The 13,265-nt window shown below is 40.4% G+C and overlaps 1 protein-coding gene and 1 long non-coding RNA gene across 2 annotated transcripts in view; one reads left to right on the top strand and one right to left on the bottom strand.

The window, feature by feature from the left end:
* The window catches only part of XPR1 (xenotropic and polytropic retrovirus receptor 1), a 250,301-nt gene extending 243,970 nt beyond the window's left edge, over positions 1–6,331 (top strand). The window contains exon 15 of the mRNA XM_082701743.1: positions 388–6,331. Within this exon, the coding sequence (XP_082557869.1) occupies positions 388–448 (61 nt within the window). The 3' untranslated portion in view covers positions 449–6,331. The remainder of the gene's footprint in view (positions 1–387) is intronic.
* Positions 5,500–11,228, bottom strand: LOC309849351. Its single transcript, XR_014303667.1, has 2 exons — positions 9,546–11,228; positions 5,500–8,958 (listed from the first exon to the last, which is right to left on the bottom strand). It is a non-coding gene; the product is annotated as an uncharacterized lncRNA (long non-coding RNA).
* Between the last annotated feature and the right edge of the window lie 2,037 nt (positions 11,229–13,265).

Raw genomic sequence — 13,265 nt, forward strand, 5'->3', positions numbered from 1 at the left:
GTAGGATCATATGATATTTGTCTTTCTCTGACTTACTTCACTTAGCATTTTACTCTCAAAGTCTATCCATATTGTTGCAAATGGCAAGATTTCGTTATGCTTTATGGCTGATCAGACTCAGTTCTTCTAGATTGCTTCTTTCTCTGCTATGCATGTCTGGCCATTTTTCTTGTCACCTTCTTGTGGTTGCAGTCTAGTTTCTTAATGTTTTTCCAGTAATACCCAAAATTGAGTATGAACCTCCAGGAATAGTCCATCTGGTGCAATATATAATTCCCATTTATGATGTATTTTTAATGGTGATAAGATGGGATATGTACCTAATACCGTGAACATGTTTGTATTTTAATAATGGACTAAGTGCTTTTTTCCCCCTTATTCCACTAGATCCAAGGCTCGTGACACTAAGGTATTGATAGAAGACACAGATGATGAAGCTAACACTTGAATCCTCTGAAGTCTAGATTAACATCTTTGGTTTTCCTACTCTACAATTCTTTCCTCGACCAACGCAACCTCTAGTACCTTTCCAGCCGAAAACAGGAGAAGACACATAACACATTTCCGAGCTCTTCCCGATCGGATCCTATGGACTCCAGACAAGCTCACTGTGTTTCTTTTCTTTTCTTCTGGTTTAATTTTCATTTTCTATTTTTAAAACAAATATTTACTTCATTTTGCCAATCAGAGGACATTTTAAGGAACAAAAACATAGTATCTTATGGATTGTTTACAATCACAAGGACACAGATACCTATCAGGATGGAAGAACAGGCATTGCAAGGACCCTCTGATAGGACGGTACCGAGATACCTCGGCTTCCGCTGGGCCCGGTTTTGACTGGTTGAAACCGGACATTGATTTTTAAATTTTTTGTCAGTTTATGTGGAGAATTCTTTCCTTTCCTTCATACCCAGCGCAAATGCACTGGCCGCACTTGCAGGGAAAGTGCAACTTAGAGCAGTACCTTCATTCATGAAGCTACTTTTTAATTTGATGTAACTTTTCTTATTTTGGGGTGGGTTGCTGGGTGGGCGGGAAATATGATGTATTTGTTGCATATAGTTTTCTCATTATTTATGAAACTTAACCATAAAAGAATGCTATAACTCCTGTGCAGTGAAGGTGGTAATAGTGAAAGAAGACAGGGGAAACTAATGTTGGACAGCATGTGAGGGTTTAGTCCACAATACCTCTTTCATGAGACGACTCGCACCAGTTTGACTTTTTCTTTTCTTTTCTTTTTTAATTTTAAGCCAAAGTTTTATTACTGATTTTTTAAGTTGCTGCTGCTTTAGAATCCTGAGCATGTCTTTCATAACAAAGCATCTATATACTTCTACGTAACCGGTTGAAATTTTTTAAAAGATCTGATACTTTTTTTTTTTAAGGAACAAATGTGGAATATATTTGCCCATACTCCAACCATAACAACTGAAGTTATGCCTTATTAAGTTTCAGCATTTAGGGTAATGGAAGTATAAACTTTACTGACTCTGAATGAGAAGATAAGCTATTTCAGAGACTCCCTACACCTTATTGGATAGTTTTTCTTTTGGATTCACTTGCTTTAGCCAGAATTTTGTCAAATTAAAAGTCTGTTTTGGGGAAACCATATTTTTGAGAGCAAAGAACAAATTATCCTTCTACTGTCACATTACATGAATAAAACAGACCTTGGCGGCCATTTCTCCCAGCAGTTTTAAAGAATGAACATTGGATTTCATTCCCTCCTATGAGACAAAAAACAACCTGCTTTTAAGATTTTGGGGGTCTAAACTTGGTGTAAACAAAAGGTATGTTTCTCAGACCTTATCAGACTCTCATGGTCTGTGCACACTGCCCATTTTTACTTCTTTGTCTAATTTCTTTCCTAAGTTCCTAAGTCATCCAAATAAGCCCCCAAACCTTAAAGGATTTTGCTTCCTTGAATGTGGTTGGCATTAAATTGAGCATTTCATTATCTTAAAAAATTAATATAAATACCAGAAAAAGTGAAATATGTTTTAATCCACCCATCCCCCCGCAGTCCAGATGAAGATTCTAACATCAACATCAGTAGATTCATGAAAGTAAATTACTTCTGCCATTTTCAGCATAATCTTAGGCAAAGAGACAAATGAGTGGAAGGGCAGCTGTTATTATCACTTACTTAGTCTTGAAAACACATGGTCACTTGCCCCTTACAATACCCCCATGGTCAGTAGCTCTTCTACCATGTATTGCCAAGTCTTCCTTACACCTGTTGTGATTCTAGTAGATTATATTAAAGTTACTGTTACTACCAAAATTCTATCAATTAACTGACAAATAGTTCATTTTTAAAGGAGTTTATTCCATTTTTATTCTGACAAGCTTCCAAAGTTTTTTCCCTTTCCAAATTGCGAGATTTTTTTTTTTCCTGAAAAATCATTCAAATTTTTGGCTTTTGTTGTTTTTTATGTTTTGCCAAGCATGTTCTTTGGCCCAAAACTAAAGAGGAAAAGTTTAATTACTTTTTTTTAGTTTAATCATTTATAATAATCAGTGGTAATAATTTAGTGACCTTTAATAGATTAAAGGTCTCATTACTTATACTTGGAATTTTTTTTTCTAACTATTTTGTTTTTGTACTTTAAAACTATGGGGGAAATATCACTGGTCTGTCAAGAAGTAACAGTAATTATTATTGAGTTGGATAAGTCCAGTGGACCAGCCATTTCTTGTACAAATAAAACTGGTGGTACTAATGTGTATCCAGAGCAATCTGAATTGTCAACTTCATTTTCTGTTAGTGGCACTATATAATGACACACATAAAATCTTATAGTTGACTTCTGGTATTTGAACTCCCCAGTGTTTTTCTTTCAGTGTATCCTATGGCCAATTTGATCTTTCCTCAACTGTTATGATTCTAAACCCTAATCAGTATTATTTTTTTCATAGATAATACAATGTTAGAGTTTGTTTCTTTTCTGATGTGTTTATCCTTTTAGCATAGTCTGTTCAAGAATGAGAAGACTTATGTAACATTCAGTTTACCAGGACAGATGCTCAAATAAGTATTTAAATACACAGCTTTATGTGCCTTGTGAAGCTGTAGAGAGAAAAGCAGATTTTTCCTCATCAAGAGGAAGCAGTTTGGGAGACAGAGTATACATTTAAATTTTCTTCCTTGAAAAAAAGGCAATGTGCATTTTTCTCTTCTAAGTTTTAAATGCCCTACCAGTTGCCAATGCTGTGTCCTACCTAATGCTTTATTGGAGATGTCTGTACACTGAAACTCTCAGAACTTTTAGGAAATTAATATCACAGAGTCATTTTAAAGGAGTAGCAGTCTAACCAAAGGTAAAACTTCATCTGATTTTAGGTTTAGAAATTCTAGTTTTATTTTATTTGAGAATCAGTTTAAATACTCCCCAAAGGAATAAAAGGGAAGTATTAAATGAATAAAGTTCATTGATATGTATAGAGAAATCAGAAGACAAAGAAAAATGGCTTATTTTCTACTCACAAACATGCACCTATGCTCAAGGCTGCCTATACCATTAAAATGGAATCATTGATGATTTCATGCCATACAGAGAGACAATAAAATGATAAAATTAAGTCATCATTAACTAGGTTATAATGGTAATTTTATGGAAAATGGAAAGAAGTTGAAAACCCATTTGCAACTTTCTTTTCCAGTGTCTCTCATTTTTCTACTTAAGAAAGCTGCTCAGCTTCAGAGTCAGAAGCAATGCTGTGAGAGTATGCCAGTCTCCTCATCAGTCACCTGTATGGCCTCTTAAGGAAAATGGGGTCTAGCCCCCAGGATCTGCAACTCCCCAAAGTTTTCAGCATGAGAGTTTTAAGATTTTAATAGATTTTACTAGAAGTAAGTTGTTGATATAGGGTATCCTTCCACCGTAGTCTGACCAAAGTACATTCATAACTACAGAAAGCAAGAAGCAGAGTCGCGCAGCGGAAGCGTGCTGGGCCCATAACTACAGAAAGCAGTGCATCCTTTCTTAAGAGGTGAACTAAGGCGAGTTAAAAATAAAAAGTAACCTATTACTGATTTGTACTGGCATCAGATTAACAGACATTTAGGTGAAGAAATTAAAATGATTGTGGAGATAGCAGAGAAGAGTGGGAAGGTGTTGGGATTGTGGCAGCAAGAAACAGGGCAGTTAAAAAGGGTGTGAAATCAGTGGCATCAGTCTTGCCTCTCTGTCTCTCCATTAGTGGTTATGCTGGTAGAGCCCTGCCTTTATGTTCCCATCATTTTCTTTTATTCCTTTGCATTATTTAGGAAATAATGCCCAAATGCAATTTCCTAAGTAATGACGAGGAAAACTTCTTAACCTAAGGAAACTAATTTAGGAAATAACCCTATCCATGGCATTATTTTATTCAAAAACTTAAGATTCTCTAAAGTGATTGCACTGTTTGGTAAACAAATTTCAGAATACAGTTCTCCTTAATTTGCATGAAATTTTCCTTTCTCAGAAAATAAGTACTTCTTGCTATATAACATATTTAAATTTTTTTAATTAAGATTGCTTCTCAGATTAAAAAAAATCATGTTGAATCTATGGCTTTTTCAACTACAAAATTGCCACACTTTTCTCAAATCTAATAAAGCCAGCATCATTACATATAAAATCCGTAGTTTCTAGGTAAAGACAATACAAGTTATAGTAGCACTTCAGAAAAAGGTAAAGAATAAATCAGATTTATCAGCTTATTTCATTTTATAATGCATCTAAATGTTATTTCTTATGATTAGGAGAGTTAAAATGAGATTTTGCAAATTACTTAAATACGTTTCTACATTTCAGGAATCAGTCTTGATAGTAAATCTTAAAAGCAAACTTTCTGCATTATACTTGCAATCTATACAATGTCAGAGCACAGTGATAATGTGGGATAAAATTGATTATATTAGACCCTAAGAAGCTTGTAATGGTCAGTGCTACAGACCAGTAATTTAACTGGCATTAAACCACACTTTACTCACCACACTTGAAAAAGTAAAATTTCATTAGATTGGAAAGAGCTTAATTTAAGCAATATGAGTAGTTTGCCTGGGAATGGAGATGAGCCTCCTGATTGGTACACTTCATAATGGCCATTCTTGTATGAAACTGGCAAAACTCTGATACTGAGTTGCCCCATAAAAACAACCTCCCATCATATATTTGCTTACTTACAGTGGAAGAGGAAGTAAGAGGGACAAGATGAGTGTTTCCCCTGAAGTGAAAAGAATCATTATACTTATTTTCATCTAAAATATGTTTCCTTGTAGCAGACCTTTGGTTTATTTTATTAGTATATCGAAGCCACCTTCAGTTTGTTTATGGTGCCATCAACCTAAGGAGGACAATCAAATAACCAACTGTTTGCCTTGGATTCAGTGTGTCTGCTAATTACAGTCTCATCTTGTATACCTTCAAAACCAGTTACTTGACTAAACTTCTACCACATTACCTTAGTTCTTCCTATGCCCTTTCCTCTGGACCACCCAAATCAGAGGGAAGACTTACTACCAGAAAGGTGTGGACTTAAAAGAAAGAGCAAGGATTCCATCTCACTACCCAAACTTCCTGAAGTTCCTATCCAAATTTCCCTGATTGTCCTGTAACAACACCAGCATGGTGGGAATAGGGAGAAAGATCATGGGGAATCCTGAAAGAATGCTGTAATTGATCATGGCATTGTTATTCTTTTGAAGTGTAAAGTAAAATTGTGATCCACTCACATTTGCAAAAAGAACGGAATTCAAGCTTTATCACATTAAGATTAATTTCTTGCTATATTCTGGATTAGCACAGAAGCTTGTATCAATGAAGACTATTTAGGAGGGGAATAGGGTGTAAAATGTATCTGTCTTTTCAAATCCTCTCCCTCTACTCATGTTTCCTTCACCCCCTACCACATTGTGTTGGTCAAATGATACTATTCTATGAAACCCTGAGCTATAGTTGTCAAAAGTAACTATGGAATGTGATTAGTCCTCTGTGGGTGCTTCTTTCCCTCTTTTTTTCTCCCTTGCTTTCTTTCTTACTCTCTCCACTCTGGTAAATGGAAAAGGTGACGTCAAAGAATTGATGCTTGCTTGGACTCATGTTGTATCTGTGACTATGCTATTAGCTGTCTCCTTTTTCCTTATATGGGTAGAATTCTTACGATGTGTGGAGTTCCCTTCTTGATAAGTAGGTTAAATGCACAACGTGGTACTGTTTTATAGTTTCTAGATGGTTGTATAAAGCAAAAAGTTTATGTGGTTATGTGTTTTTAAAAGAAAATAAGTGATTGGTTACAAACTCTGTCCTTTTTTCATTATTACAAGCTCTGTTTTCCAACAGTTTGCTGACTCCTTTGTCATTGGCGAATGGCTTGTGTGATTGCATGTTTTTCTGTCTGGGTTTCTTGGGATTCCTGAACATGATTCTTCTTAAGACTAACGTGTGTAAGAGTTTAGGACAAACATATTTCAAGGATGAAACATTTTTTTAACTTTTTCACTAAACTGAAAAATAATCTTAAATGGCCTTTTGTCTTTAGGAGTCTTAGGCATCTAATGGAATGATATAACAGCTCATTTTTTCCTACTCATACAGAAATGCAATTTTAGATGAAATGATAAGTTTAATTGTGTTTTGGAGAGTTGGACTCTGTTTTCACTGACATATCCATGTAGAGAGGAGACAGTAGCTATAGGACGATAAGATTGGATGGCTTTTCTAAGTGTCACTGATGCCTACAGAAGGCTAATGAACCACTGAGGGCAAGTATCAGGTAATTGAAAGCCAGATGTGAAACGGCCTTTTTAGTTGTATACAGCATTCTCATTTCCTACAGCAGGAATCAAAGGGGGAAAGGAGAGAAAGAAGACCAAGCCAGGACTTAATAGAGTAGCAGAATTTCAAAGACAGACGACCAAGACAGATCTGTTATGCAAGGTCAGGGTCCTTATCAGGAAAATTGGACACATCAGATACAACATCTAATTGGATCCCTTTCCAAAAGATTTTAATTCCACAAGCTCCTGGGAAAAGTCCAAATCTATAGACCTATTTCCCCATAATCCTCATTAACTCCCTAATCCTACTCCATGATAGGAGACAGTAAAGAGACTTCTCTTCTGCAAGACAATACATGCACACTCAGGATCCTCATAACTCAGCTGGGACCACACTGGCCCAGCTAAGGGAAGATAGAGACTACACTAAAGGGACCATAAAATAGTACAGGTACTGATAGGAGTTGGAGGAGATCCGGAGGATGCCTGAAGAAAGGAGCCAGAATATAAGATTGAATAGAGAAGAGTTGTTGACTTGGAAGTACACCCCCAAGATACAGAATTTAATTCCATAGTAAAGATTCCAGGAATTAGTGCAAACTTGCTACTAGCATGGCTACCAGAAGCATGGAAAAAGCGATGGCCCACGTGAGTTAAAAAATGGCCCAGTTGAGTAGAGTTAAAATCCAGAACTGCCTTGGCAGACAGTGAAGGATAGAGCTAAAAGTCTCAGGGAAGCAGTCATGCTGGATATACTATGGCTGGAAGGGCAAGAGGAAACACCATGGACAAAGGTCCTGAGGTTCAGAGGTTCCCTAGCATCACCAAAAATTCAGAGGTGACTCTTTATAAAGATGCCTCTACCGAACAATGTCAGCTGATAGCAGCAACAGGGGTGATAGAACTCAAACAACAGAGCCAGGTGGCAACCTAAAACCATCCAAAGCCAAGAAGTCACAATTACTCTCCTGATGGCAAGGTCAGAGTGGCAGCCAAGAGGGCCAGAACCACAGAGAGGTATGAGATAATTCCTATAACAGTGTCCCTAGAGACAAAATAGATGGGCAGTCACCCAGCTTGTACTACTTAGCTTATACTAGCAGAAGTCAATGATGGGCAACTTCAAAGCTGAGGGCAGTTGCCCCAGTAAAAAGTCATAATCCCTTGCCTGATTTCTTAACCTGAACAAGCCAGTTTTCAGACCCAGAACTGCTGTCAAAAGAGATGACTGGGTCTATAGGAGGGAAAACACTGCAATATCATGGCAAGTATACATAATAGTGATTAGGTAACTACCCATTAGGAAAAAGGGAATGCCCAGACATTTGAGAACGGTTGGACATAGGTCATGAGTTGTCATTAATGGCCCAAGACCTGAATCTTCATGGCCCCCATGTTAGAGTGGGTCCTATGAGGGCCAGATAAGAAATGTAGTCCTGACCAATGTCCAGTTTACAGAGATCCTCAGCATCCATGGCCTCACTCAAATAGGAATGACCTATTTGGTGGTTGGCCCAACCCCCACTTGCATCCTTGGTCTGCAAAATAAGAGCTATCATATTGGAAAGGGCCAAGTGGAATTCTCTCAAATTAACTTCCGTCACGTATAAATAAACGTAAAGTCATATTGTGGGGAGAAGAGAATAGAGATTTATTGCCATATTCTATTTACCTCCTCCTCTCAGTCCTTATTAGTTTGACCAGTCTGGTCCCTAAAGAAACCACATGGAGTAGGAAGGGTAACTAAACTAGTACAATCTCAAGTATAATAACGCCAGTTGCCGGCACAGTGCCAGATGTGGCATCTTCATTAGACCAGATCAATACCACCTCAAGAGTATAGTATACAGCCATTGATTGGGTGAAGGCATTCTTTTTTCTTTAAGTCAAAACAAAAGATCAGAAACAATTCACATTTCCATGGAAATAATAGACATTAATAGTTTGGCTCCAATGCCATGTTAAGTTCAAACATACCCATGCCAGCTGGACATCCACAGAACAACACATTCATCTACTTCATCAGTGACATATTGAGTCAGATAACCAAGAGATGACTGGCTTGCTGGAGACCTTTATAAGACACGTGTGTTCCAGAGGGCTGGAGCTAAAACCCTGCAACAATTCAGGTACCTGCACAACTCTAACATTTGCAGAAGGCCAGGAGTCAGGTCCAGCAACTAGGACATCTGCAAAACAAAGACAAATTATTGCATCTTTTACCTCACTATGAAGAAGGAATCAGGCCTGGTCAGCCTCTTCAAGTTCTTGAGTCAGCATATTCGATACCTAGAGATATCGTTGACTCATGCACCTCGTGACAGAGAAGGCAGCCAACTTTAAGTGAATCCCGGAGCAGAAAAGACCACTCTGCAGCCAGCACAGGCTACCAGACAGGGAGTCCAGATCCATACAATCTGACAGGCCTCCTGGGATTAGAGGTATCCTTGGGGAGGAAAGGCACCATGTGGAGATTGTGGCAAGTTCCCGTGAGAGAATCACAAGGCAAGCCCCAGGGCTCTGCAGCAAGGCCATGCCATCTGCAGTGAGGAATTGTAGGTTGTTGGAAAACAACCCCTAACCTGCTAGGAGGCCCTGGTAGAGAGAATCACCAAGTACTTTGTAACCAAAATTGCCCATTAAATGCAGGGTCTTCTAAGACCCAATGAGACGAGCCCAGCAACAACCCATCATAAAGTGGAAGTGGGACCTCCAACAGGAGGAGAGGGTACAAGCAGCCTGCATGAACAGGTAACCCAGTCCCCTGCTCACCTACCATGATTTCCCAGAGGTTCCTCTTCCTGGGCACACCTATGGCAGGATGAGGGAGCCTATAAGTCCAACTGGAAGAGGAGGGGAAAAACCCGAGTTGTTGCATGGATGGGCTGACTCCATACGTGAGAGCCAGCTGAAGTTGGAGAGCCTCCTACGGGGTGAAGGGCGGTGGGGAGGGGCCTTAAAAGATAGTAATAAGAGAAAATCCTCACAATATTCAGAGCTTTGAGTAGTGTCCTTGGTGCAGAAAAAAGAAGTGTCCCAAGGTTAGAATATATTGGCAAATGGCCCAGCTAGCTGATGAGGAAAATCAGGAAAATTAGGGATAAAGTGTCTGGGATGAAGGTGTGTGGATGGACTTATAGGAGAGGACTCAAAGGAGGAAAATCTTTGTATTATATGTTCAAATCCCCAGAGAGCATCCATCATTGATGAAGAACTAAATCAAGTAGACAGATGACTCAGCCCACTGGCCTCAGCCAACCTCTATCACCAGCCACTCCAGCGTTGGCACAACAGAAACATGAACAAAATGTGGAAGCAGTGATGAAGGCTATTCATGGGCCAACGGCAAAGACTCCCACTTACCAAAGATAATTTGACTACTGCTGCCACTAAAGTTATCCTGCCTATAGCAGCACCAACGAGTCCCCAGTAGAGCACCATATTGATTGGTCTTCCTCAAGAGACAAACCGACCACTTGGTAGCAGTTTGACTACCTTGGGCTCTTCCTGCTCTGGAAAGTTCAGATATCTGTTCCTTGTTCTCAGAAGAATAGATATATATACAGGTCATGGGTCAGCACAGTCTCAACCAGCACCACCATATGGTTTGTGGAGTGTTCGATCCACTGGCATGGGATTCCATATCCTATCACCTCAAACCAGAGGACCAACTTTACAGCATAGAGGTTCCATGAAAGAGCTCGTGAACGTGGAGTTCACTCTATCATAGCATAGAACCCATCTCTCAGCTGCCAGCCTGGAAGAGCACCGGAATGGTATAGTGAAGGCACAGAGTGCCACATCAGAGGCAACACGTGGAGTATGGGTGTCATCCTCCAAGGTTCGGTACATGCATTGAAACAAAAACCTGTACATGGTGGTACTGTGCCCACAAAAAGGACACAAGGGTCTGAGTACCAAGGAGCAGAAACAGGAGTAGCTCCACTTAACACTGTGTCCGTTAATCCACTTTCTGCTTTCTGTCCCCCTAACTCAGCTCTGCAGGACTGGTAATCCCACTGAATTATGAGCTCAGGAATTGGGGGCTTCCTATGTCCAAGCACCAGCAGGCAGGAAGAAGAATCACCTTCCTGATAGTGTCATCGACCCTGATCACCAGGAAGCAGAAGGGCCGCTATTACACACTGAGGGCAGGGAAGATTACATTTGGCACCCGAGGGTAGAAAAAATGTTTGTGTTTCCGTGGACACTAGGTATCATTTATATCATCATTTATATCACATGTTTCCAGGTTATCAGAATCTGGTCGTGTTCCTTGTTTTCAAGTAATTTTTCAACTTTTTGTAAATTGTAGGTAATTATATGTAAATTTTGTCTCTTCTGGGAGTGATTTTAATTGATGTATTTCACACTGCATTAAAAAATTTTGTCCCTACTTGCAATTCATCCCAATATCCCTTAGTGCCAAATATACTTGTGCTCTTTTGACTTTCTTGAATTTTCTATGTATACACTTATCTCATCCCTCTTTGTATCTGTTTGAGGGTCCTGACTTTTTTTTTTTCCTGAAAAGAAAATTATCTTTTAATACAGGTGACTCGGCACCTTTTGTACTCTCTTGCCCAGTAGTGACGGTAAATGGAAAACTATAGGAACCTCCACTTACAAAGGGGCTCAGGTCCCCTGGAGAGGAGGTCTGGGTCATATCAGACCAGCCTCTGAAGCCAGAGGAATGGTAAGCGATGATGAGAGAACCCAACCCCACCACCGGGGGGTGCCTCATCCTACTAACTCCGCTTTCAGAGTTTCTCCTCAGGAAGAAGCATTCACCATAATCCTGGAAGAGACGCTGTCTGAACATGTATGGAAAAGCAAACTGAATGGAACAAGGAGTGAACTGTAGGGGACCTGGAATTGCAACGAGCACCCCTCTCTCCAAGGAAGGACTTGGGGCCCAGGTGTGGGGCCCAGGTGTGGGGGCTGAGGGTCTGACAGCTCCTTCAGGGTCTGCCTCAGGGGCAGAAAGCTGCCTCACCCAAAACCTGCCCTTCCTGACTAGACAAATGCCCACAGAGTGACTGTACTTTATTCTGGGGACACGAAGGCCCAGCCATCTTGTCCCCACACGCAACACTCAGAGGTACAATATTCACCCCAGAGTTCCATGCTCGGTTGGCCCCGGTTTGGTCAGGCCTGCCCTGCGGTGCAACGTCTCCCTGCCTCAGCCGGCTTCTCCCCCTTACTTTCACAGCTCGTCCACCCCAAACTCCCAGTCACTGCCTTCTTTTGGAAAACCTGCCCCGAAATGCTAGTGCCCTTGCTTCTAATCCTTCTTCCCTTATAGTCTGGAATGTCATTTGATTTTATATTGTTTTTTTTTTTTTTTTAAACACCCATGCAACCATGTCATTTCGTCAGTGACTCTAAATCATCAGTGACTTATCGGACCAGGTTATTGGCTCCCCTATGTATGTCAGGAGACTGAGAAGTCAAAAACTGTGCTCTCAGGGTGCTTGGGTGGCTCAGTCAGGTAAGCGTCTGCCTTTGGCTCGGGTCATGATCCCACGTCAGGCTTCCTTTGCAGCGGGACCCTGCTTCTCCCTCTGCCTCCTCTTCCCCCTGCTTGTGCGCGCTCTCTCTCTCTCTCTCTCTCTGACAAACAAATAAATAAAATCTTAAAATAAACAAATGAAACTGTACACTATTCCGTCATTTTAGACCTTACCCACAATCAGTTCTGTACATTAGAGGACACAAGGCCCTTTGGAATTTGACCCATCTGCTAGTCCTCATCTCTGTCCTCAAAATGGAGGCACCAGGAAGGTTCCAGCATGAGGCTGATACTCCAGAAAATTCTCCCCTCTTGCTCTTCACCTGCGCAGGTGGTGCCAAGAAGCATTACTTCCTTGCTCCTTCAAGAAGACCCAGACTAAGGCCACCGGTAACCCCCTCCACCTTTAGAGTTCTGCTTATCTTTCTTTTCTTCCTTTTTTAAATTGAAGTTTAGTCAACACACGTTGCATTAGTTTCAAGTGCGTAACACAGTGATTCAGCAACTCTACACATTATGTGAGGCTCCCCACCAGTGCAGCTGCCATCTGTCACCATACAACGTCATCACGTTACCATTGGCTACAGGCCTTATCCGCACCTTTCATCCCTATGACTCACTGAGGCCAGAACTGGAAGACTGTAGCTCCCATCTCCCCCCCAATTTTGCCCATCTCCCTACCCCGTCTTCTCTGGCAACCATCCGTTTGTTCTCTGTATGTATGGGTCTGCTTCTACTTTTTTGTTTCTTCATTTTTTGTGTGTGTTTTATATTCCACACAGGAGTAAAGTCATGGTATTTTTTCTTTCTCTGACTTATTCCACTTAGTCTAATACCTTCTGGGTCCAACCGTGTTGTTGCAAATGGCAAGATCTCAACCTTTTTTAAATTGCTGAGCAATAGAGCACTCCTTATCTTTACTGAATCTGGTCACTTGTCAGTCTACCCACCGCTTCTAATCCCCCACACTAGCTTGTTCTCAAG

The sequence above is a fragment of the Mustela nivalis genome (genome assembly GCF_964662115.1).
Source record: "Mustela nivalis genome assembly, chromosome: 16".
NCBI lineage: Eukaryota > Metazoa > Chordata > Mammalia > Carnivora > Mustelidae > Mustela > Mustela nivalis.